The sequence below is a fragment of the Palaemon carinicauda genome, chromosome 44 (genome assembly GCF_036898095.1).
Source record: "Palaemon carinicauda isolate YSFRI2023 chromosome 44, ASM3689809v2, whole genome shotgun sequence".
NCBI classification, from domain to species: domain Eukaryota; kingdom Metazoa; phylum Arthropoda; class Malacostraca; order Decapoda; family Palaemonidae; genus Palaemon; species Palaemon carinicauda.
The window spans coordinates 16,432,267-16,459,766 of record NC_090768.1 but is presented as its reverse complement, the minus strand read 5'-3'; the positions used below and the strand labels follow the sequence as shown (position 1 = coordinate 16,459,766).

The 27,500-nt window shown below is 33.1% G+C and overlaps 1 protein-coding gene and 1 long non-coding RNA gene across 2 annotated transcripts in view; one reads left to right on the top strand and one right to left on the bottom strand.

The window, feature by feature from the left end:
• Positions 1–27,500, bottom strand: part of LOC137634575 (uncharacterized) — a 629,767-nt gene that overhangs the window by 403,881 nt on the left and 198,386 nt on the right. The gene's annotated exons all lie outside the window — the stretch shown is intronic.
• Positions 1–27,500, top strand: part of LOC137634574 (uncharacterized) — a 257,426-nt gene that overhangs the window by 217,998 nt on the left and 11,928 nt on the right. The window contains exon 4 of the mRNA XM_068367038.1: positions 20,379–20,624. Coding sequence (XP_068223139.1) covers positions 20,379–20,624 — 246 coding nt within the window. The remainder of the gene's footprint in view (positions 1–20,378; positions 20,625–27,500) is intronic.

Here is a 27,500-nt window from a genome sequence, read left to right as displayed (position 1 = left end):
ATCACTTGATGAAATATCCGGTAGCCACGTTCTGAAAGATAATATATTACATTCCACAGCCTTTACCAAGAATATCTCTAGAGATTACAGGATATTTTAATGATACGTTATGTTAACTGAAAGTACTCCATTAGGGTTAATTAAAAATCCGTTCTACTTTTGTCTGAAGACTGGCAGTTCGATTTATGTAACTTCTCCCTCCTTTTTCTTACATTTTCATCTACCACTTTTCTCGTTTTCCTTCTCCTGTCTTTACTTTGGAAATCAAATCTTTAGCAAATTAATTCCGCAGGATATCTAATTTCTGTATTTCTTTTATCCCTTTTAATAATTTTCCCCACAAATTTTTGACTTGATTATAAACGAATACTCATAAATTGTTAGAGCCTTCATCCTCAAACTTATTACATACATTCCCACTTTCTATTTATGTACATGGGCATTGTCCGTCTATCTGCTTCCGTAACTCCTTTCTTTTCTTTCCATTTATCAACAAAACATACTACTCTCTCTCTCTCTCTCTCTCTCTCTCTCTCTCTCTCTCTCTCTCTCTCTCTCACACTTTATTTTTACTTATTTGATTATCACCACCCCCTCTCTCTCTCTTCCTTTGTCCAATTCCTTCTAACAAATCACACTATTCTCTCTCTCTCTCTCTCTCTCTCTCTCTCTCTCTCTCTCTCTCTCTCTCTCTCTCCGTATATGTGTGCGCACGTAAACCTACGTAAGCCACAGCTAAGATACGTAAATCGACCCTTCCCAATTGTAAATAAAAGTTGTTTGTCACCCCTCTCCTATACGAAGGGATCTTACCTGACCCGTGTCTCATTAAGTTTAATGAGTATGATGAAAAGACACCTGGAGATTAAGGGAGAAAATGTAGATGCGCTGATGAGAGTGGTGATGATATACTGAGGATAATAGTGCTGTGATGAAACAAATTAGAACGCTGGTGGTGATGTTAAAAGTGATAATAAGGGTAGTGACTACAGGAATGAATGTGAGGGTGACGACATGAGATATAACAATGGTGGTGGTGATTCTATTACTGGTAATTTTAAACACGATTAGACATGACGATAGCAATAGCTATGACGATAATGAGAGTGATACTCGTGTTGATGGTGGATGTTCAGGGCATTCACAACAATGTCGGTTATGAATGGTGGTGGTGACATTGATAACAATAATAAAGATGATGATGACGGTAGATACAGAAAAAAGTAATAATATTTATTAGTAATGAGGACTCGTTGGGAAATGCCATGCAATATTATATTGGTTCTAGGGTTATTGTAACATCTAAAACGATGATAACAAGAATGCAAGAATAAGAAAAAGGCAAAAGAAAAAAAAAAGCAATCAACATCACAAAATGAAAATGTTGTAATAAAGGTACAGGTCAATTTCAAACTTTTGAAATAAAAATGGATTGGCATACTTATTCTATAAATGTATTGCAGAGGGAAATCGAGGAAGCTTATAATAGAATTGTTATCGCATTCATATCGAAATCTATTCACAATATCCAAAGCTGATGGAAATATCCTGACCCAGATGGTCTAGGAACTCAACTATAGTCTATAAACAAAAGCAAAATGCAAAAGCGTTCCTGTTTATGGATTTTGCTGAACCAACGCACACTTTTTATTTCACTTCTCTTCTTTTTCTGAAACGCTACGCATGCCACGTTATTTCATATGCTTGCCACTTTTGAATGTATTCATTATCAGCGTTCGGGTTAAGATTAAAAACAATGACTTGAGTGATTGCCCTAAAATAGCAAAGAGAAAAGGGGCAATTGCTGTTAGAGTTGGTAACGCAGATAAAAATACAACTATGAATAATATAAATAACATATAAAATGGACAATGAACCTTCTTAATTTATTTGTTTTGATATAGGCTTTTAGCGAATAACATATCCAAAAAAAGTCAACAAGTTATGAGACCATTAGGCCTACTGAAAATATATATGCCACTTATGATGGCAGAATCCTAATATACCTGTTCTATTAAAAAATTATACACTTAGCAATAATTATATACTATGGTACTGATATTATTTACACAAGTGAGTGAATGCGTGTAAAATTGTTAATACATTTAGACATTTCAGTTTCCTCGTGGGTGAATATGCCATCTACAGCAGATAGAGAAAAAAATAACCGACTAAAATTTAGTTCTAGATACAAAATGAATGAATTAAGGAAGAAACAATTGGTGGCTCAGGGCATCCACAAAGATTATACCAATTTGAAGTTCCCACGTCGTATACCGATGGTCGACCCTAACCTCCGTCATCCGTTACATTAATCTTCATATCATATGCATCCTCAGCAACCTTTTGAATACGAATCGACCACCACCTGGCCGCGTATCAGACTTGTCTCATAAATTTTGTATAGTAAGTCTGAACATTTACAGCACTTACAGAGGCCACCCACAACAAACCGGAATCATTGTATCGCTCTATATTTCTTTTACGTCCGATTTTCTTTTTGAATATTTCGTTCAAAGGCCTCCGTACCTCTTAAATTTCCATAAAGCAGCACCCCTTTACCTTTCTTTTTTCATGGACATATATACAAGACTATATTTCAATGTGCCTTCCTTTACATTGAAGCAATTCTGTAGCAACCATAGCAAAGTTTCTTGGTAACAAAACTATTCTTCCCAAACGATTTTTCTAATAAAACGGCCAGAATAAAACAAATTTATCGAAACATGGTGACGTTAATTATCTAAAATATAATTTTTAACAGAACATATGAAATTAGCGCCGATACCGATAATATACCCAAGCACATAATACACCAAGTAAAGTATTTATTAACGTGCAATTCCACATATGCTACAGATGGCTATGAAATCAATAGGTTAGAGGTCACAAGGTTCAAATTAGGGATCGATTGATTGATATGAGGTTTTCTGGCATCCTGATCAAATTAGGGAAAGAAGTCCTATGATGGGCCCGAAAAGTGTAAGATATTAAGTTTCCATAGGAAAAGAAACCTTACTTATTCGTACAAAACATGTCATAAGTCATCAGTTCATGCTATTACAGGGAAAGGAGTTCCTCTTCAGAATGCGCGGCATAAACCTCACTGATTTTACTTTTTGAAAGTTTACAACCTTTTTCATTAATTTCTAAAATCTAGCTTTTAATCACAAGGCTGCCATAGATCACAATCGTTTTCAATCCCCAATACCATGTCATGAGTCCAGAAGTCTTAGTTCATTTTGAGATATCATGGAACTATAAAACTATTCTTTACAAAGCATTTTAATTGGTAACAAAATGACAATGACTTATCTTAAAGACAGGAAATAAAAGTATTTAATATACAAAATAAAATGAAACCCAATTTAAACAGAAAACGTGAATACTAACAGACTTGATACAAATATACATTAAAAATAATAGGAAGTTGGAACGAAATACTTGCCGAATTAAAGAACTCGTTAGAAAACTATTTCTTCTTAAATTAAAAATATTAAGTTGAATATGTTTATCTATAATAAATCTTTCAAATCTGAAAAAAATATAAATATTTCTAACACATATTTACCCATATGATTTCAAACAATTTAAGATCATACACTAGTTTGTTCAAGATAGAAAATAACAAAAGAATTTTTTTTTTAAGTTACGTTACAGAATACAGGAAGGAAAACATTTCAAACTTCATGTCATATTCAAACTCTTTTCTACTTGCTTTATTCTTTTAGGATGGAGAATTTCTTTGAAAAGGAGACAACAAAAGTTTTATTTTATTCAAGAGTCAGCGGAGAAAACAGTCAGACTTACTTTCTTTTATAGTTTAAGATATATTGCTTTTCCGATCGACATTTACTACGCTCTCTATTTTTATATATTCAAGAATCACACACACACATTACACACACACACACATATATATATATATATATATATATATATATATATATATATATATATATATATATATATATATATATGTATATATACACATATATATAATGTATGTGTGGAGTGAAAGCAAACCGCCTATGAGCACAGTAAATTTTAAAATCAATAAATCGTTATTGTAATTCAGCACAACAGACATCCAACGCTTTCAAGTAATTGTAGAGAGTTGATTAATGAGAAAATTTCAGTTATAAAGTTCATAAAAGTTACGGAGAAACTTGAAAAGTCTGTATCTCAACAAACATATCCAGTATTTGATTTTTATGCAATTTTCTTCCATGATTTACTTTAACTACTTAAAATTCCGTGCTGTATACTTTCTTTTCCATATGTATAGATTTGGTCATCTTTATTCCATGTAGTTATCACTTTGGTTTCAGGTTTAGTCTTTCAAAGAAAACTCCTGCTTCCTTATTATCAAAAAAAAAAAAAAAAAAAAAAAAAAAAAAAAAAAAAAAAAAAAAAAAACTGAACGCTGATGAAATACTGTAGTGTTTGTATCCATTAGTCGCTTTATTGATTACTTTGTTATGGAATTCACATAAATTCTACTATAATGTTAGCAACCCAATGATAGGATTGTTGAATGTTTATTCTTAGGTTTAGTGATATCAGGAAAAAAATGCGTTGTTGCGTTATAGCGTATTGTTTTCGGTAATTACCAATTCTCACGAATTTTATGATTGTGATCGAAATGAATGGATTGTTATCTTTGTTTTCTATAATATCTCATCCGCCATTTGTACCTGGAGAGAGAGAGAGAGAGAGAGAGAGAGAGAGAGAGAGAGAGAGAGAGAGAGAGAGAGAGAGAGAGAGAGAGAGACTTCAGAAGAAAGTCATGTCGGTTGGAATCAGGAGGTATGATGCTGGAGGACGGGTCAATTGGCCAATCAGATGGCATGGGGAGGGGAATCCTCTACCAGGTGGTCCATGACATCGAACATCGAGTCCAATATCTTCTTGCGGGATGGCATTAGGAAGCTGGTTGTCATCACGGGGAGGCACCGGTCTCAGGACTGGAAGGCCGTGAAGGACGTCTCTTGTGAGAAATTCAGCCACAGCGGTTTCAATTTGATTAAAGCTCCAGGAATGCTTCCTCGTCCATCTAAATGGAATGTCATTTATGGTTTCCGACTTACATATTCGTCCAACTATACCTCGAATCATATGAAAATCATTAGATTTTTCAGTTTAAGGCGTTTCTTTAACCAAAGAGGAATTGTATCCATTTGTCCAGTCAGTATTATGCCCAACACTTACTAACTGTACAGTTTTCCTTTATCTATCGTCCTCCGTTCTTTCTGCCCGTCTGAACCATATAAAAAACGTGTTTCTATCCTTCTAATTATGAAAATTCTTTGTCAATCGTTTTATGCATTTTTCAACGTATCATTCTTTCATTTCTTATTTTGTTACTATTGCCATGAAAATAAATCATCTCTACAACTTCTGCTTTAATTATTTCGTTTACACTCAACATACATATTTTATTTTCATTTACTAATATTGGATTAACAATCTCTCCATAGATTCCAATATTGATCACCAAAATTTAACAGCATCCGTATAGCCAGACAATCCTTACTTCACCTATTTTGTGACTCGCCTCCTTTCGTAATATCATTGTTAGATGAATCAATCATTTCCCTTCTTCCCCCATATCTATTGCTCTATCGCTATAGATTCCAATTACCCTAAAACCTGATTCTAGTTCACATTTACTTCCTACTTTCACAATGATTTTCAATCTCTTCCTCGTGTTTAAATTTTCTATTCATCTATCCACTGTCAGCAATTTCTCATTTGTGAACATCAACCATTTCACACTACAGTTCTCATCCCACAGCTGTGAAGCTACTAATATCGATTAGCATTTCTCTGAATTCTCACATCATTAATCTGTAAAGGTATAAAACAACTACAAGAATATAACCCGACATTGTTTCAGATCCATTTTTCACCAGTTTTACCTGTTCCCATGTATGCCATGTTTAGTTTTGTTTTCTTGCATCTTCAAACTTTTCGCTTTATATTTTCATGATAAAATCCTTACTTAAATAAACCCTTCCCTCTTTAAACTTATATAATTTCTCAATCATACTTCTGTCATCTGAAACAATCTCAATAGCAATTTTTCCATATACCTGCCAATATTTAATTAATAATGCTGATTGCCCTATACATAGTAAAACCATTCTTCTCAACAATTCCTTTGGAACCTTTCCCTTATTCAGACCTTACCCTGGCCAGTCATTCATTCCAATTTTCCCGGCTGTACATCACGATCTCACATAAAATATATGAAGTCCCATTATCCTTCGATTCTTCAACCTTTTAAATTCCGTTTCTTACATCCATAACTGTAATTCAAACTAGAGTTCTCAAACTTACCGTAACACCACTCTTATTAATGTACATTTAGAAAATTTTTACAATAATATTTACACCATTCTTCAAATTGACCTTACATCGTTAACTGCAACTTCGCTAACCATTCTCATACTTTTACCTTAATACCTTCCAATATCACATCACACATGTATACCCAACATCAATCTCACACATTTAGAACATTTTCAAAAATGCTTTCCCGCCAGCCCCACTAACCTAGAGATACATCACTTTCATATGGCATCTCTCTTTTTACATCATAGATTTTGATATTCATGAGCTCATAGGGCTGTGTCTAAAGTCTAATCAAATGTAGAACGATTTCCTATTTTCCTTATTTTCTTAGTATTCATATTCATATATATATATATATATATATATATATATATATATATATATATATATACACACATATATATATATATATATGTATATATATACATATATATATATATATATATATATATATATATATATATATATATATATACACAATACATATATAAGCACAAATATGTATGAATATATATATACATATATATATATATATGTATATCATAAAATTAAGCAACAACATAAATACCTGAATTCGACAAATGTCAGATTCGACACTTCATCTCTCTTGATAGCACAGTCTAAAGAGTTACTTGCGTTAGTGCGTTAGTGACAAAACTAACACACGCACAGGAAGGGTGTGTGTGTGTGTGTGTGTATATATATATTTACATATATATATACTGTATATATATATGTATATATGTATATATATATATATGTATATATATATATATATATATATATATATATATATATATATATATACAACCACTAGTATACACGACCCATCAAAATTAACTGCTAAATATTTGGATATATGCATAAGTTAAAACTGGTAGGACCACCTTATTAAATACTTTTCTTTCTAGAGAAAGTGGCATTCTGATTTTCACAATCTCATTTTGTTTACCAAATGCTCTCTATATAAAGCTTATCCTTCTTTTAATTTCGGTCTCGTGTCCTGGGAAACATTTGCTGTCGTTCCTCAGTATGTATATTCATTAAGACTTAAGAGGTTCGCCATAACTCTTATTTGTTGTCTGCATTTTCATGAACATTATCATAGTTTTACTCATTAATTTTAAGTCCTACATTTCTGCTTTCTTTATTAACATCTTCTATTATCTTTTGCAATTACTCCCATAATTCACTAAACAGAACTGTCATCTGCAAATCTTAATATTAATTCATACATTTTCTCAATCCAGATTTTTTAAAAGTTCTAGGCATGCTGTGAATAATTTAGTATAGATAGGATCTCCCTGTCTACCTTTTTCTCAATCGGAATTTTCTCACTGCCTTTCTGTAGTTTTTGGATTTCTGTACTTACTCTATAGATAGCTTCAACTGTTTTAACATAATATTCACCTATTCCTTCTCTGTGAAGGCTTTGAAGGACTTTAATTACAAGGATTGGTTGATTAAAGTCTAGCTTCCTTTCTATTCTGACTTTAAGATCTTTGTAAATATTTCATATATTTCGGAGAGTAAACGTAATGGGCGGTAACTTTTTAGGTCCTTTGTGCCACCCTTTTAGTGAATGAGTATAATGATATTGTTTTTCTATGCTGTGGGCATAGAACATTCTTGCAGACATTAATAATATGAAACCTCCTACATCTATTATTACATCAATTCTTAGACCATATATATATATATATATATATATATATATATATATATATATATATATATATATATATATATATATATATATATATATACTGTATTTATACATATATACACGCAATGTAAAAACTTAATTTTCATTTGTCATTACTAGTTAATTAATTTCGTAGTTTCCGAATTTGAACAATCAATCAACCAAATATATATATATATATATATATATATATATATATATATATATATATATATATATATATACTAAAACTTAATATTTTTACGACCAGTTTCATATGCAAACAATATAATAATACAACATTTACTTACACAAGTGGAATGTTTCCTTGAGGTTTCTTACCTCAAAATATATTTTCTCTTCATTTTAATCTCGTTATTATGGTTTATGGCACTTTTTACGACCTTTGTTCTTCCTTACACTTTTCACGGTCATGGTTCTGTGATAAAAGTCACATATTCAAGTTTTTTCTTTTATTTCTCTTTATTTCTTGCCCAGGACTGGGGCTCGGATGAATGGGCCACTTATTTCTTTTTTAATCTTTCTTTATCTTTCATTCTTTAACTTAACCATCACTTTTTTGACGTTATCTGACTAAAATCACCATCTTTATATCAGCTTTTCTTCATATTCTTTCCGTTCTTCTTGTTTCCCTCTTCGCCAAGACTCTAGATGACATACGATCGTTTTTCTCCGGCTGTCCTTCTCGTCACTTGGGAAGGCCAAGGTGTTTTATGATTCTTCGTGGCACAGCTGAAGTTGCTTGCCATCTCGCAAAATGGAAATGCTCTTTTTTTTGCGGTTCTCGGTACGCCATGCTCTTGTCGTGTCCGTGATCTATTAGCGTTTTCCTGTTTGTAGTAAAGGCGGACGAGCAGAGCAGGCCGCCAGAGGTCACCTTGAGGTCAGAGCAATAGTGAGGGAGGGACATCTAGGCATTACTCGTATTTCGTGGGTTTGGTATGATAGAAAAGTTAGCTTCCTGATTTCTATATTGCAAATTCATAGCACGACCATTCTTTTAGAATACGAAGTGATGTATGGTAGAATAAAATACAAAACTATTAAATCTATGAAAATGTCGTGTAATAAATCCAACCTTTATAGTTATGGAGGCACGCTATAACGTGTTCTTTTTTTTTTTTTAAATAAATATAAACGTTACTTTCTGGAAGAAAATTGGTGTAGAGATGTGTAAAAATCTGAAGGTGCTTCTAAAAGACATGGAAATACATAGGCAAAAACTCATATGGTTAAAAAAAATCGGAGACCGTTAACTTGGCGGCTAGGGTTAGGGATAATCTATATTAATTCTGTAAAAAATGTTTCATATAAAGTAATTGCTTTTAGTACACTTTAACCTAATAATGTTTTTTACTTTATTTTATCTATAGAATTTGGACCATATGCCCTATGCTTTCAGTACCCAAGTTCCTCTCTTGATAAAATCTCACCTATTTATGGAGACATTATTGACTCAAATACACCCTAGGGGATTCTATTATCAACTACCTCTTTCATTTTTTTTTTTAATTTGTCCTAATAACTTTTTCTTAAAATATATTCTAGCATTCTATATCTCCGGCTTAATACAAACCCCATTGTTTCTTATTCTCAATTCTGGTTTGTTTTCACTATTAACATGTAACTCAGGAAATCCAATTAAGCCTTATGCTTTTACTTCAAAAGTTAGGGCATCAGGTACTTCATCTTTATTTGTGAGTCTGTCAACATTGGGAAGAATAATTTTCTCACCAGCTTCATCCTGTTTTAATAGCTCTTCTGGCAATTTAGCTATGGTGCCAACCCATTTTCAACCTTTAAATTATAAAAACAATGATTTTTCAGTTTGTGTATATTCAACTTAACAGACCTTAACTCATCCGCCTTATTGTTATGGTATACGAGTCATCCATATCAAAAAGCGTTTTAATGATGAAAAGAACGTGTAAAAATAGTTTGCTACTTTAGGAATGGTTATCGTTATAGGGAAATTTCTAAAATCTATACGTGAAATTACGCCAGTGGCCTTAATCAATAATTACTGAACTAAACTACATGTCGATCAAAATGGACATCATAGCTGTTGCCCCATCGCATTTCACTGAATCACGCGCATAAAAGCATATATCATGCAAGAATGTTTATGCATAAAGTTATATGCAGAACTGCTATACGACACTCAGAAATGCTCTAAATAACAACAACGAGAATGAACAGGTAGGCAGGCTACTGACAACAGATAACAAAGACTAGTCTGACTGTCAGAGACACAGGTAAAGAGATAGATATATAAATTAATGCTTGGTATGCAAAAATATTGATGCAAAAACTAAAAAATATATAACAACCAAACAGACTAGCATAGAAAAAAAGTTGAAGAGAAACATTCTTGACCTGCACTGAAGAAAACTAATATGAAATCTCGCGAAATTTGTGTTTAAGATTTTCACCTTTCTTACAAAAAGGAGGATAGAAAACCCACCGGACGGTGAAAAGTTATTTCAAAAGTTGAATTTTCTTCTCCTTTCTTGAGACTTTTTACTTCCTTTAGAGTCTTGCACGATATATTCTATATGTATTTTTTTTTATTATATTACCACTTCGCTGTTCTCTTCTTTCCAGAGATTTCTTATTTGAGTGTTTATTCTCATGTTAGCTATATTAATTTAATCTGTAATGGCAAAATGAAAATATTCCATCCGTCAATATCCTAATTTTCAACCCTTTCCGTTCTCTCATCCAAAACCCTCCAACTCCAATACGAACCCCCACCCCTTCCTTTTTTGAGACATTTAACCAGCCTCATTCGAAATCCTTCGCCAAATCTTCAGTCTTTATTTTTTCTTTCTTTAACCTTCACTTTATTTCCATGTCCTAATTCTCCCCAGAAGGCATTTTCCTGCATTAAATTTTTTTCTTTGGTCTCTCTCTCTCTCTCTCTCTCTCTCTCTCTCTCTCTCTCTCTCTCTCTCTCTCTCTCTCTCATCAGGAAAGCAGGTCAGACAAGGCTGCACACACCCAACCGCCCTCACTGATAAAACTATTCGAGAGGAAAACGCGCGCATGAGGCCAAACGTGGCGAGCTTTGTAATATGAAGGAAAAGTAGAAATTTATCCCCAGGGACTTTAGTACACGGCATTTCACTTTTGATAAGTGATGGGTTGCTGGTTAGTGATTTACCAGTGTTTTAGCTTGGCGTACTTTATATGAGTTTTCATGTAGTGACCACATTTTTAATGGATGATGTGGTGATCGTAAATGATTTCCGATAGTTGTCTTTAATTGGAAGAATATTTTCTTTTTCAATTTGCCTCAATTTATATATAAATCTAGATGTGATATTCCGTGATATATACTGCAGTTACATGTTTTTGCAGGGAATGTAGGTAACCCAAATTATCTATCAGCATCTGTTTGGGATATCAGATGACAAAATGAAAAAATAAATAAAGACGGGAAAGGATGCAAAAAAGAAAAGTCAAAGATTTAGACTAAACCCTTTGACTTTTTAGACGTAACGAAGCAAATTCTCAACTTCTTAATTGATAAATTTGTATAGATCTAATCCTGAAAAATCTGGTGAAAATTTCTATAAGCATAACAATAACAATAATAAAATCAACAACCATAAAAAAAGACCGATCTTTGGAGTGCTGATCTTCACAAAGTAAATCTGTGATGCACAATAGCGACCTGACGAGTGAACCTTGGCCACCTGGGAGGATGAAAGATACATGACAATGATAAATCTTTCCTCTAGTTCGCATCCAAATCGTCTCGTTCATCCTATTGATGAAGTGACGTATTCCTAGTATTGTTTGAACCCAATGCATAAATGCCACTTCCTTTACCCATGGAAGAGAGTACTATAAAATTAGCACCATAAATGACAACCACTTATTACAATTCTCATCGCAATAGGGGCACTGGTTCTGGGGACACTAATACTTACTCTCAATGGGTCCAGTGTATTGAGAAATCTAACTTGAAGTCTCTCGTGTTAACAAGGGATGACCATAATTATACGGTAACTAACAACAATACGAGATCGGTCGCCGAATTGCTATATTCTGACTTCTGTTCTGTGGCAGACCAGCATTTTTAATCAAATTATAAATCACGCACGTAAACAAACGCATATAGCCTACTCTATCAAACACACACAGTATATATATATATATATATATATATATATATATATATATATATATATATATATATGTGTGTGTGTGTGTGTGTGTGTGTGTGTAAGTGTATATTGGTCCAAAATATAATTATGGCAAAACAGATTAGTGTATTCCTGATAGAATAAAATACTACCTCCACTGTGTCTGCTTTTGTCTTTTCTTACACAGCCTGAAATACAGTTGTTTAAATGTCACAAACCGTTCGAGTGTAAGAGCAGGAAAAAAATTGGAAACAAAGACAAAAATAAAAAAAAAAATGGCATAAAGAAGTTTACTTTCATTCTTCACTTTTTCTTTCTTCTTCTCCTTTTGTATTTAAACTGGAAAACATTGCAAAGAATTTTTTCACGAGAAAAAAAAAACTGAAAAGGGGGGAAAATTCGTCACCGGGGCATGAGCCCCGTGAGCAGATTCGGGGAGTAAAACTGCGGTCTCATTTACATATGGCGGAAGATCCTATTTTCTGTTTTATTGTCCAGTAGCCAATTTCGTTCTACGTATAGCCATTGGATTGGGAGCTTTCACAGCGCTAAATTGGATTTATTGAACCATTTTCAAAAAAGCTAACAAGATTAAGCTGTGTGATACACTTTACCAGGGATTTTAAAGGTTTAATTTTGGAAAAAATAAGAAAAAGGAAAAAGAAAACACGTAAAAGGTCAGAGAGAGAGAGAGAGAGAGAGAGAGAGAGAGAGAGAGAGAGAGAGAGAGAGAGAGAGAGAGAGAGAGAGAGAGAGAGAGACCTTTTCCTCGCGTATTTGTTGAGGTGGAAAAGGCTAGAAAATGGAATGCAATTTTATTTAAAAAGTATCGGGGTGGTAGAACGACATCAACGGAAAATAGAAAGGTTTTTCCGATAACACTTTTTCTTATCGCTATTTTTTTTTTTTTCATAGTAACGCTAGGTGGTGTAAAAATCAACGCACAGTGGAAAAATAAAAAGATAATTGAAACGTATAAAAAGGCTTATCATTTATCAAAGAATATTTTTTCTGATATATCCTCTCAACCGTGAATAGACAAAAAGAAAAAAAGAAACAAAAAAGGTTCTATCCAGATACGGATAGTGTTTACAATACCTATCTTTCGAAGGACATGCAGTATTTTCTTACTGTTAAAATACTTTCTTTCAAGATAAAGTCGATCTCGATATCACTTTTGTCTAATCTCTATCGGTTCCCGCGTTTTGCAATACACAATGCTACGGACTTTCGATAAAATAATTGAGTCACTGAGAAATAATAATAAAAAAAATAAAAAAATAAGTTTGGAATGGTCAATGGCTATCTTTCCGAGTTCGGATAAAATGCAGAGATTCTTTTCTATTTCAGGTTTGAAGAGACCTAAGCCAATCGTCCTTTTCTCTCCACTGGCTGTCAACAGTGATGCCTTGCAATCACAAATCGCTCTTCTTTATTTTGTCGTTTCCTTTTCGTATGAGAAAAACAAAGCAACAAAATTAAGAAAATAATAACATAAATCCTAATGTAATCGTCTTGACAGAGGTAATGGACGCATTTTGAATTCGAGTGACATGAACAGTCTAATATGTTGAGATTAATTAAATAATTATTGTAAATAGTGATGAGGGCTGAAAGGATAAAACTATTCGCGTATCAGTGTACCATGGGTTGGTAGTTGTTTATCAAATTGTAGGACGAAGAGCCAGTAGAAATACTTGAATGAAGCACGAGAAAATTATTCAGTTAACGAAAGATTAACCGAGTGGTTGAGGGGACAGGTCAAGTCTGTGCAAAGTACCAGACAGTACATTTGATCCTTCTCTCTGGTTATGGTTCACTTTCCCTTTGCCTACACACACACACACACACACACACACACACACACACACACACCGAATAGTCTGGCCTATTCTTTTCAGATTCTCATCTGTCCTCATACACCTGACAACACTGAGATTACCAAACAATTCTTTTTCACCCAAGGGGTTACCTACTGCACTGTAATTGTTCAGTGGCTACTTTCCTCTAGGTAAGGGTAGAAGAGAATCTTTAGCTATGGTAAGTAGCTCTTCTAGGAGAAGGACACTCCAAAATCAAAATATTGTTCTCTAGTCTTGGGTAGTGCCATAGTCTCTGTACCATGGTCTTCCACTGTTTCTTGGGTTAGATTTCTCTTGCTTGAGCGTACATTCGGACACACTATTCCTGCTAATTTCTCTTCCTCTGGCTTTGTTAAAGTTTTTATTGGTTATACAGGAAATATTTATTTTAATGTTACTTTTCTTAAAATATTTTATTTTACCTTGTTTCCTTTCCTAACTGAGCTATTTTCTCTGTTGGGGCCCCTCGGCTTGTAACATCCTGCTTTTCCAACTATGGTTGTAGTTTAGCAAGTAATAATAATAACAATAATAATAATAATAATAATAATAATAATAATAATAATAATAGAGCAGGGATGAATATCTTGTTTTTTATTGAGTTTACACGTCTTAAGGAAATGACTTATCAGTAAAAAAAAAAATTGTCATCAGCGACAGCAGCAACAAACAAGGTGAAAAAAGAGACATCTGAGGAAAAGAAGAAATTGGACGAGATAGCGCTGTTCCCCTAATCCGGGTATTTAAAGGATTTCCTACAAATAAAGCAGTAAAGTAGGCTGACATAAACTTCCCCCAACGGTAATTACGATGTCCATTTGTAAAATAATAACTTGAATGGCCGGGTTGAACCACTGCTGGGAAGCGGGTGGCAAATACATGTAAGTATCATAATGCAAAGAAAAACGAAAAACTTAGTGTTACCGCAATGAATAAATTCTTTTTATAATTTTCATAACTGTTATCTAAATTACTAAACGTAAAATCCTTGGTTAATAAAAAGTTACTCCAATCTAAAACAAAAGCACGGATAATCTCAGTTATTTAAAAGTGTGGACTCGTGTTTATTGTTCCAGACATTTCTGATTCAACTATCTAAGTCTAACCAGAATTGTGTCTAACTTAGAACCTCTGAAAAGTAAAAAGAGTGCGAATGAGAAAGTAATGATTCGAATGGTGGAAAGGGTACTTGAATGGAAAGTCCGAGCATGAGTATGTATTTACTTATGGGCATACAATATTGGGTGTTGGGCGATGAGCTTTGTTTAGTTGCTATGGAATAGCCTGGCATGTGGAAGTTTCCACCACAGGGGCTCATCTGTGTTTAATTAGATACAGAGATTATTTTCTTAATTTCTATAGCTATTCACATTAGAAGAAACACATATTTTATTGTTCACACACACACACACACACACACATATATATATATATATATATATATATATGTGTGTGTGTGTGTGTGTGTGTGTGAGTGTATGTGCATGCACGTGTGTATAAAGTCATATATACACATTTAGACTGAAAAATACATATTTATTGAATGTAAATGACATGAATAAAAATGCCTATTACAATATATATATATATATATATATATATATATATATATATATATATATAAGTATAAAGGAAAACAAAAACCATAAATACCACGTCCTAAAGACAGAGCATATCTGAATAACAAGCATCATGTTATTCTGTACCAACAACACAGAAATAAAATTGCAGAAATGTTGATAAAGATAATAACGGTGAAAACAGAGGGGGAAATATTTTGAAGAACGTTTTACTGTACTCTAAAAACTAATAAGTGGAGGAATGTCGACATAACATTATTGTAAAGATATTTACATTTAATGTTTGGGGCGAATGTTATAAATAGTATCAAACGTGCGTTACACAAGTATGTTTATGTGAAAACATACACGAACAGCAGTTGTATATATATATATACAGGCATATACATATATACACATACATACTGGCACCTAGAAAAGGGAAACAACCCAGCTTATGGTGGAGAAAAAGGAAATCAAGTGAAGATACAATGACAGTAGAGATTAAATGTATTATATTTAATTAGAATCCATTACGAAAAAGGAAATAAACGAGGAAGCTTCCCAGATATTACAGTAACATTCCACAGAAAAGAATGAGGTAGACATTCTGTAGAGCTTTGTGAGCTGGAATGTAGAAAACAATTTATGAAACATGCGGAATCTTTCAAGAGCGTTTTTAAATATATTCAACTTGATACCTTCTAAATAATTTTAAAGCAATCTGAATATTCCCCTATCCATAGAAAAGTACGGCTATTTTTTTTAATGAAAACAATTGATTATTTGGTTGATAAAAACTAAGTTGCGAGGGCTACATTCAGACAGGAAAATCAGAATTAATAAAGGAAGTGTGAGAGATACTAGCTTAAGCGAGGATAAAAGAAGGATGTAGGAGATTAAATAAGATTTAATCATTATCAAAGCATAAATAGTAGAGGTAGCATTGAACAAAAAGACCGGGGAAATTATTGTTGGAATAAAAGTAGTATAATGACAACTAAGTATTATTATATCTATTGTTCGTAGCCAGGCTTCAACCGTAATTAAAAAAGCAAAAAGCTACAAGCAAAAGGGCTCGATAAGAGAGCAGCCTAGTGCAGAAAAGATATTTATAAATAAAGAATAGCCTATCATTGAGAAATAACAAAAGATAGAATACATAAAGATGGATAGCAATGCTAAAAAGATAAGTAGCGCATACTGTAAACTAAAGAACGAGACATATCGACCTGCCCAACAAACCGGATATGTTTTTCAAAAGTAAATTTCCAATCAGTGTCACACCTAAAAGTTCAAATGAATTGCTCTAAGTTAAAACAACATTTTCAAAGAAAATATCTGGCCAGGGTTAATCCAGTATAACTGACCTATTTAAAATCATGAAAAAACAGTAGCATCAACTGCATAAGCAACAACCATGTTTTCAATACCAAACTGCAAAGCATGTATTGATATGAAAATAAAGGGACAGAAACCTAACCTCAAGAACATACAAAATTACGTCTGCAGTCACTATGACGTCTATCAACAACTACTATTTACCGTCTGTTTATTATAAATCCAACAATACTTCAATATTAAGTAATGACCGATCAACTCCCATGTTTAAGATTAGAAAAAGGGGCAACATGATTCACAAGATCAAAAACAGTAATAAGTCAAAACAAATAATACGAATTTCTTGACCACAAATAAATATTGCTCAAAATTAAAATTGTCAGTAGAGCATCACAAGCTCCAAGGGGAAAGAAGGCAGGTATTTCCCCTAACCAAGAGCAATGGAGTAACTTTCGTACATCAAAATAGGTTTACGAAGATACTCTTCAAAAAAAGTGCATATATATATATATATATATATATATATATATATATATATATATATATATATATATATATATATATATATATATATACTGTATATATAAACTACCGTATTAATAAACTTTACATAGCCATAGGCTGATTTACATAGGAAATGAAATTCAAGATGATACACATGATAATGTAAACATAAGGTGATCGATAAGGCAATACCCCGTTTTCAGTATACCCCTAACACAGTTATAAATCTTGATTGAACTAATGATACTAATATGAAATATTTCATTGGCATTTCACTTGCATTTTCTCATTATGCTTCAGAAAACCTCCGGTATACACTCTTTGATACAATGACTCTTAACCCGTGGAGTGGATTAAAAAAGGGACATTGAAGATCACTCACGAGTAGTAGAGACAGAAGGTAGTACTATGTCCTACAGACCGACCACACATCATAACTAGCGGCCAGGGAGCGCCAGGCAATGGCTGCTGATGGCTCAAAAGATAGACCTATATGGTGCCACAAAGCTCCAATCCATATCTCATAAGCAAACTAAGGGAACTCGAGTCCAAAGTTTCCGGTTGGCTACCACTACCCTATTAGGGAGCCAAATACCTGATTTCGAAACAGGTCCCTTGATTTACTCTTTTGAAGCAGACACAAATGTCTGCGGTCAAGTGACAAACAACGTATTAGCTTGAAAAGGCTTGACAAGTGCTATTGATATCTGATATTATGCACTCTTCAGAAGTAAACACCTATATTCCTTATGCAAGATTAAGACAGCACAGCAAGAATGATAAAATTAGAAGTTTGTAGTCGTTTCTTAGTCGAGTACTATCAGCAGTTACACACAAACCCTTCGTTGGGAATATTTGATCGGGAGCGTAAGGTCTGAAATATTATTCCTTAAGGTGCGTGATTTATGAAGAACCCATTACCCTAACAAAACAAATAATTAATTAAAATATATACAACCCAAATCTTGTATATATATATACTGTATGTGTGATTAGATGAGCAAGCTGAAAATGTGACTCGTTTCGTAGCTTGCTTGTTACTTACATATTTTACTTTAGTATTCGCCATATCTAACTTTCTTTGTACTGTAATTAGTTTCTTATAATTTATTCCTTAATTCACCTATTATTTTCTTTTACCGTAATTTTCCCTATTGGACCATTTGGGATCGTGACCTGCTTTTCCAACCAGGGGTGCAGATGTCTTTTTATTTTAGCTATAATAATAATAATAATAATAATAATAATAATAATAATAATAATAATAATAATAATAATAATAATAATAGGATTCATATACATTTCAGACCAGTAGCATCCTATTACCGCTTCCACTCATTAGTTTTTCCATTTGTTCGTCGGCGAGCCATAATCATGTTGGTATATGAACGTTGCTCTTTAGAGAAGGCATCATTTTTTCAACGTTATGCAATAGCTCCCAAACATGGCACCAGCCACTATATCGAGTCCCTTGAAATTAAAAATACACTTCAAAAAAGAAAGAAAATGATGTCGGCTGAGATCAGTCCGCTTTACATGAACATCAAAAGGCCAAGAACAATGGCTGCCAGAATTATTGCGACACTATTGTTCACTCTGTTCATGAACATTACAAATGATACCCTTTCATCAATCCCACTCAAACACATGTGTTTCTCTTTGTAAAACCCATTCTTTTAAGATATGTACGTTCGGCATTGTTTGATGGTTTCAATTTGCGTCTGACAGCCGTCTGTCTGACAGTAGAGAGGAGCCTAAAGACCTTCCTTGCATGTGTCTCACATATAGCGTTTAGACCTCATATACGGTATATATTTCTAAATGCAAATAGAATAATATTCTTATCTTGTCTACAGAATCATATTTACACCGTATAAAGTTATACAATAACTAATACCAGCGCAATAAACATACTTAAAGAGAATACTAACTACAGCGTACGCAAAATCACACATTACACACACACAATATAAATATATATATATATATATATATATATATATATATATATATATATATATATATATATATATATATATAAAACTAAAATTAAGAACCTTTAGGATAATATTCTGTGGCATGTCTTCTCTTTAAAGCCCTAATTACTTTTGTTTCCAGTGATGGAAAGGACAACCTAAACTCCTTTGTAGGAAATCCGCTTAATCCTAAATAAACTCAAACAGCTACTTATATCACCAGTGCGTTCCTGTCTTAGCCTATGACTGTATACTAAAGTTTCATAGCGTCAAGTTTTATTATGTTCTTCACTATAAACTTACAGATAAAACTGAGGACTGGTTGTAAATCTACTGTCTAGGCCTGTAAACTAAGAAAAGGATTCACCCTATCTGGAGTTATAAACGTTCTTACAATGGCTAAAGCTTCAAATGAAACATGTCATGGTAGATTTTCACTAGGGAACGACCTTCATGATCATTTGACCTTAATTCTAGTCCAAAATTTTCCCCGGCTAAAACACGTTGATCTATTAATCTGAGAAGTACCAGATCCCTTAAAACAGATACTCGATGTAGTCTGGATAATAATCAAACAACTTCACCAATACTTAGAGAGAGAGAGAGAGAGAGAGAGAGAGAGAGAGAGAGAGAGAGAGAGAGAGAGAGAGAGATGGGGGGGGGGCTGACAGGCGTTTAAGTGCTCTTTAGCGACATGTCCACGTGGTGGCATTAGGCCAGCCTGATTTAATGAAACAACTGAAGTAAAAACCCATTTTAGTACAAACTCGTATATCGATCAATATCTTCCCAGAATTAGTCTAAGCTATTCTGGCGCAAAAAAAAAAAAAAAACCACACACACACACAAACACTTACAATAACACAAAAGAACTAGGGATGAAAAGTCAGCACAAACTAAAAATAAATTCCTTTCTCTTCCAGTATGCAATCGGACCTACTATGGTTACGTGGACCACACGTACCAGCTGGAGGTGCCTGCGCCCCCGGCATCTCGTGCTGGACCGCCGCCGGTGCCCTCTCATCCCCTGTACGTGTTGGAGACGTCCAAGGCGGAAGGCTTCAAGTGCATTCTCACCTTCGTGGCCATAGGCAGAGACCATGGCGACATCGTCCAGATTACTTTTCAAAAGTTTCACGTCGGACACTACAATGTAGCGGCAGCCGACGGTAAGAAATGCTACTACAGATACAAATTTTGAACGTAGCCTATTCGTGTTTGAGTAAAAATATACATAGTAGATATTCATACTTGTTATTTTGTACATAAAACTATGTTTATAATACTGGCAAATATTTTGGTATTTTTATAAATCTTCATTGCTTTATAAATCTGCAATCATCATCAACAATTTAAACATGTCCTTAAATCATTCTACTTTCTGGTAATCTTTAAGCAAGTTTCCTTTCGGATAATTTCCTGTAGGTACGCATTACGTCTTGTAAAATCTTTTAATAGTTTTCCTCTCCTTTATGGCCTCTCAAATTTGGCCCCTGTAACGACTACTTATATACCTACTCCTCCTCTAATGTCCCCTTGGTTCTCAGAAACACGTATCAGGTATTATACAGAGAATGATATCCTTCGGGTTGCCCTATTCTTAGTATATACAGTATATCTTACGCATATTAAAGAGATTCCCTAGCGGTCAACATAAATTCATTAAGACAGTTTCTTGCTTTCGTGATGCTGAATGTGTTTTGTATACTGCATCCTATATCTGTAACATTTGCGTCTCAACTCATCCTCTTACGCTTGTTCTATATCTTTCCTTTTACCTTCCACCATGAATAACCAATTCATCGTAAAATGTAGAGCCATTGTTATTAAATCCAAGATTACATCACATTTCCTTACCAATATTTTTTCAAATATATTTTAGGCCTCAATTATTCTTATTCACATCTAAAACCTCGAAAATTAACAAGCTTCTATACCCAAAAGGAGAGAATTAGCAATATTCGTGACGCTGAAAATCCTTCATAATTATCCCAAATACACCACTGCATATAATTGATTTCCTAAAGAAATCATAATTTTTCTCCTATCCGGGTTCATATTTTCTTTCCACACACATATATGATGGGTTGTACAAAGCAAAAAGTCTAAGTCAGTAAACTAGCATATTAAAGACGCTGGCCAAGCTATGACTGCCTAAATCTATGTGGTGTATATAGAAATCTAACGTAAATACTCGAATACCTAGATAAAGGATCTTTTGCTAGCTTTTGTTAATTGAATATACAGAAAATCTCATATAGCAACACAATTATCCCTGATTTTAGCTCATCTGCATTAGTTAAATATTTAGTCTATGAATAACTCAGGGATAGGTTTTACATATTTTTCAAATAATCTAATTATTCTACTCTTTAGCAATCTATTCTATATTAAAATAAATAAGCATGTGTATCACCTAGATAGCTATTCTGTACAGTAACGTATTAAAATGTCCAAACATATGCAGCATGTTTATATTTGAATAGAAATATAAAAAATTTACCTATAACTGTACGAGTCTTTTTATTCAACATATTTTGATCTACAAGAATGAGTTACAGGTTCATTGTGAATCGCTTATCCCCGAACATTTCAAGTGTCGCTTTTGGATGGATCACTTCCTCATCCGTTTTCCATCTTTCAAAAGACGATCATATATCATCCTCGGTTCCTTTTCCTTCATCAATCAAATGTATTGTCTTCTGTTGCACATGAGCATTTGTACCTCATTTTTCCTAACTTTTGTATTATTTCTATATATATATATATATATATATATATATATATATATATATATATATATATATATATATATATATATATATATATAAAGCACTTCTAAGGTTTTACATGAAAACTGAAAATATTCCTTGAAAAATACATAAAAAATCCTAGCACCAAACGAAGCAATTGCCGACTTCAATTTTTGGAATAAATTTTAATAATTCAAAACTGAACTAATCCTCGAGTTAACTACCTAAAAAAGCATTATACTAGTTAAATGTGAAAAAAATGTCAAACTAACGCCTGAAACCTGAGATTTTATGACTAAAAACACAACAATTACAGACTTTATTCTACTAAAAAAGCGAATTTTCTGACACAAAGTTATTTTCTAAGCTAACACTTGGAAACGGAGCTTAAATTCTTGATCAAACCTGAAGAATTTCTAAATGATATGAAAACATAAATTTTGTGACTCAGACCTGAATAATGTAAATGTTTAAATTACGAATTCAATAGCCCTGACCAGAACAATTTACGAAGCAATTCTCTGAAGAAATAAATTACAACTTACAGACTTGGAATAATTCGGGGGTCAATATCTGAAAATGGGAATTTCTCGGCACAAAACATTACAATTTTGGAACGACTGTACAGAAAATTACGTTCCTAGACACAATATTGAAAAACTACCAAGAGTAGGATCTGCAAATATCAAATTTGCAGTCCTTGAGTACATTTCGATATATAAAAATTGAGTCCAGTATTTCGTCTATTGAAGGGACGTCATAACATAGAAGTCAACCCCGAAATCTAAATAAATACAACAAAAAAAATGGATGCTCCTCTTTGTATTATTAACTAAACTGGAGTCATATAAACTGAGAAATGAACAAACATATTTTTCTTGGCAATTTGCGGTGCCCGATAAAAAAAAAAAAAAAAAAAAAAAAATTACTACGAGGATAACTCGAGTGTACTGATCACACAAAACATGTCTTATTTGAATGCTTTTAATTAATGCACTTCGCTTTACCCATCCCAAACTGACAGAAAATTGCTACTAGACATTTCATAGATATTAGATACACAAGTTAATGCAAAAAGTTATAAAACTTGAAAACTTCCTCTCAAAAAAAAGGCTCCAATGCTTTTCACATTCATAATTAAGCATTTTCCTGGAGGCAATAAAGTCACTAACATGACTCAAGGAAGAAATTAAAGGGAAAACAGAAAACTAGTAAAAACTAAAGGAAAATATTGAAAATATGCAAAGTGGACAAAATAGGAAGAAGTAGCAAGAAAAGAAGGACAAGGTGGCAAAGGAATTAAGTGGGAAAGAAAGATGGAAAACGTACAGAAATTAGGAATGAGAGGGGAAAAATACTGCAAAATAAGACAATTATAATGTACCAGATATAGAATTTCGAAGCATAAAACAAACAGGATAAATGATAAATAATCAATCATATGATATTTTATCAAGCAGTCTTTTGGAGGATCATTTCATCTGCCTATGGAATTATAAATAAAATATTTCAAGTACAGTAAATGAAATTGACAAACTAAACACATATTAGAACCAAACGCGGCCAATGTATTTGTATAATTTCTGCATTGACGTGAATGGCTTCTAATCAAGAAATACTGCAAACAAAGAGTTTTGTTAAGCTGAACAAAGGGCTTATTGTACAAAATAACGGGTGTACTGAAATAAGCAGAGGGTTCACCAAAGCGCAGAGCTTCCTTTGCGACTGCTCATTACCATTTTTCTTTACCAACAAAACAATGGAGTCTGTGTGAGCGTCGATACTATTACAAGCATTCTTGTTCTTTTTTCTTTATAATACGCACCTCCTCTTTTATCAATTTGTACCATTTATCTTTAACCAAATAACATTACTTTCTTTGTTTCTCTTTATTGGTGAGGTGACAATACCGTGGAGGGAGTAGCAGAAGATAAATGTTTAACTTAACAATAGTCAATGATGAGATGGAATATTCAATGATTACAGTACCTGTGTTTGTCTTGTGTGTGTGTATGTAAATATATATATATATATATATATATATATATATATATATACATACACACAACACATGAATGTACATATATACAGATACATACATCCACAGATACACACATTATATATATAATATATATATATATATATATATATATATATATATATATATATAATATATATACATATATATATATATATATATATATATATATATATATATATGAGTGTGTGTTGTATATAAAAAAACTAAGACAAGAACATTTCTTTAAAACCAAAACTTTTTCTTGGGAATAACTTGTACCCAAGGAGAATCACATGTGATAAGTATATCTATCCTGACCAAGAATCGAACCTATGCCTTTTGGGTTTGATCCCGGAAGGATAGTGCCTATGTTTTATTGAATTATTGGATAAGTCACTGCTACTTCTATAACATAACAAAGGAATGGGTTTAAATCAAAGTCAGGTCAGATGCACTGTTGATATAACTATCGATTATGGAAGAAGTAATTCCCAAAGTGGAGTTAATTCTATATCAGGTAGTTTACGACTTAATATTCGAAAGTACAAAAACTATGAGGAGGGATTATACTATAACCTCGAGCAAATATTTACTTTTCACACCTAATCTGAAGAGCCCATGGCTTAAGTCACAAATGCCTAAATTCTTGGGCTCCTTTCAATAATTTTATTTTCTCTCTTGTGATTCATACGCGCGCAACTCATGTCAATAGAGATTGTAAACTAAAATTAGTTCAAGTATTTCCCCGTAATCTATCTAGAATTTTACAAAAGGTCCAAAGCTCCCATTTTTATATGAACAAATTTAAGGCTTTTCCCCATTCAAATATAATTTTTAGGAAAATGTTTTTAACTTATTGGATACTTTATATGAAATAATTCATCCAAGTTCAATATTTAATTCTTTTACATTACATTAATATAAAGGTAATATGAAGCGAGCGATAATTATTCTTTGTTAAAGCTTTCAGGATATTACACTAGAACAGTGATAGACTCTGAAATAGGTATCATTTATTGAAGTAGCGACTGGGCTCGCAGGGCAGAATGTAAGATGTAGGAGAATGAATGAGGACAAACGGAAAGAGAAAAATACATTGAGAGAGTAAAAGCATCAAATGATAAATCAAGCATGATAAATTATCCCAGCTGTCTCTTGAAGGTTAGAAGCGCCACCTGTGAGAAGTGGTGACAGTTGGAACTAATTAGAATCTCTGCCAGTCAGAGCGTTACTTTTAAATGAATAAAGTTTCTCTTACTTTCCTTTCTTCTTTTTCCTTCAAAACTCTGGGGTCGGAACGATCTTATTTTTTTTCTTTCCTTTTCTTTCGTCTGGACGATATTAAGCAACTCTCATAACCACAGTCATTTAATCTGCATAATGTCTCTTGCTAGATTGCGTTACTCGCCATTTTTTTTTTTTCATCTTTGTCTGAGCTGAATACATAGAACGAAAACTCTACTCTAAGGGTGACATCTGAAAAGAGTCCACATACTTCCACATTTTCACACATGAACTTCCATGTATAGGTCTAAATGTCCTGAATGTACGTGAATTTTAATACAAAATAATTAGAAACACATCATAGGCTGGCAATGTTGGTGACGCGTGATAAAGAGGCAGAATTAAACAAAACACACGTTTTAAAGGCCACTTATGGATGGCAGAGGCAAGGGACAGTGACGATGCTAGGCAAGGCCCCTCTCCACCCAAGCTAGGACCAGGAAGGGCCTGGTAATGGCTGTGGATGACTAAGTAGGTAGACCTACAGGCTCCCTCAAAACCCCCATCTTTAGCTCACAAGGATGGTGAGGTTGTAGACATTACAAGAAACTACCGAGCTTGAGCGTGACTCGAACCCCAATCCGGCAGAATGTCAGGCAGGGACGTTTCCAATAGGTCACCCCATTATGAAAATGTCACATAATCAAATATACAAACGTAGGGTTTAATTAAAAAAAAAAAAAAAATACCAGGCAACAAAGAAATAGGTTCAATATTTCCTCATGGTGCAGTTTCCCTGGAGGGGCTCTTCTCGTCTCTATTAAACAAATAACTATTTTTCCACCATGGAAATTTCATTAGTGATAAACATTCTCCATATAATTCAAGTCAGAGGAAAACGTAATATTAGTAATATAAATCGTTATATATTCTATATATATATATATATATATATATATATATATATATATATATATATATACTGTATATTTATGTAGTCATAGACTTACACATTCTGGCATAGATACCGGGACAGGGATTAAATCAGCAGTTTGGCCAGGAATAGCTATTAAAACTAAGCTGGAACAAGGTCCATGTAATACAAAGCTTGACATTCTCCTGATGTACACAGCTTTACAACACTATTCAAAGAAGCAATGGGACGCAGTAGCTCAGAATTCCTCAACCTTTAAGCTGCGCTTTGACACAATTTTCAAGAAAACATTCAAACTTTTAAATGTTGGTACTTTAAGACCGCTTATGCTATATAAAAAGCATACAATATCTACTCTAGATGATCAAAGTTTTTATACAGATTTAGGAACTTTAAATGAGTGTTTTATATAAGTTGGAATATACACTTTATATAAGAAAAAAAAAATCTTATTTAAAAATTTCAACTCACATGTACATACGAGTACAAAATTTGAAACTTTCTCCTGACTCTGCTTTCAGACTGAGATATCAATTGGATGAGGAATTCAAGTACTTTACTGTCAAAAGAAAGGTATATGGAAAGTATATTGCATAACATAAGCAATCACTTATAAACAGAGGTTATATACCATTGCTTTTGAAAATATACAAATACAGTATCAGCGTAATCCTTGTTTAAATCAGTTTAGTGAAGATTAGAAGAGTGAACTTTTAATTCATTCATTAGTTTGCATTAGAAAATCCAAAAAATACTAGAGCAGCCAGATAAGAAAGTTAAAAATGTAACTCGAAAGACCAAATGACTTTAAATAACCTTTTCTAATGTTCCATTTCCCACGAGAACTACTCGGGCAGTGTTCATGGTTTTTTTTTTTTTTTTTCATTCCAAACTTGAAAGCTCTCCCCATCTTTTTAATCTTATTTCTTTTAAAGTATTTTACTTTATATGGGATCAATCTATAATTTCAAATCACCTTGGCAATATTTGTATTTGTCTAAAAAAAATCTTGATCACACGAAAATTGTGAAAAAAAAAAAATTGAACGAAAAGCAAATTGAAAGTAACTAAAAGTAGGACAAAGACGTAGCCGCTCAAGGGGATCAGAACGAAC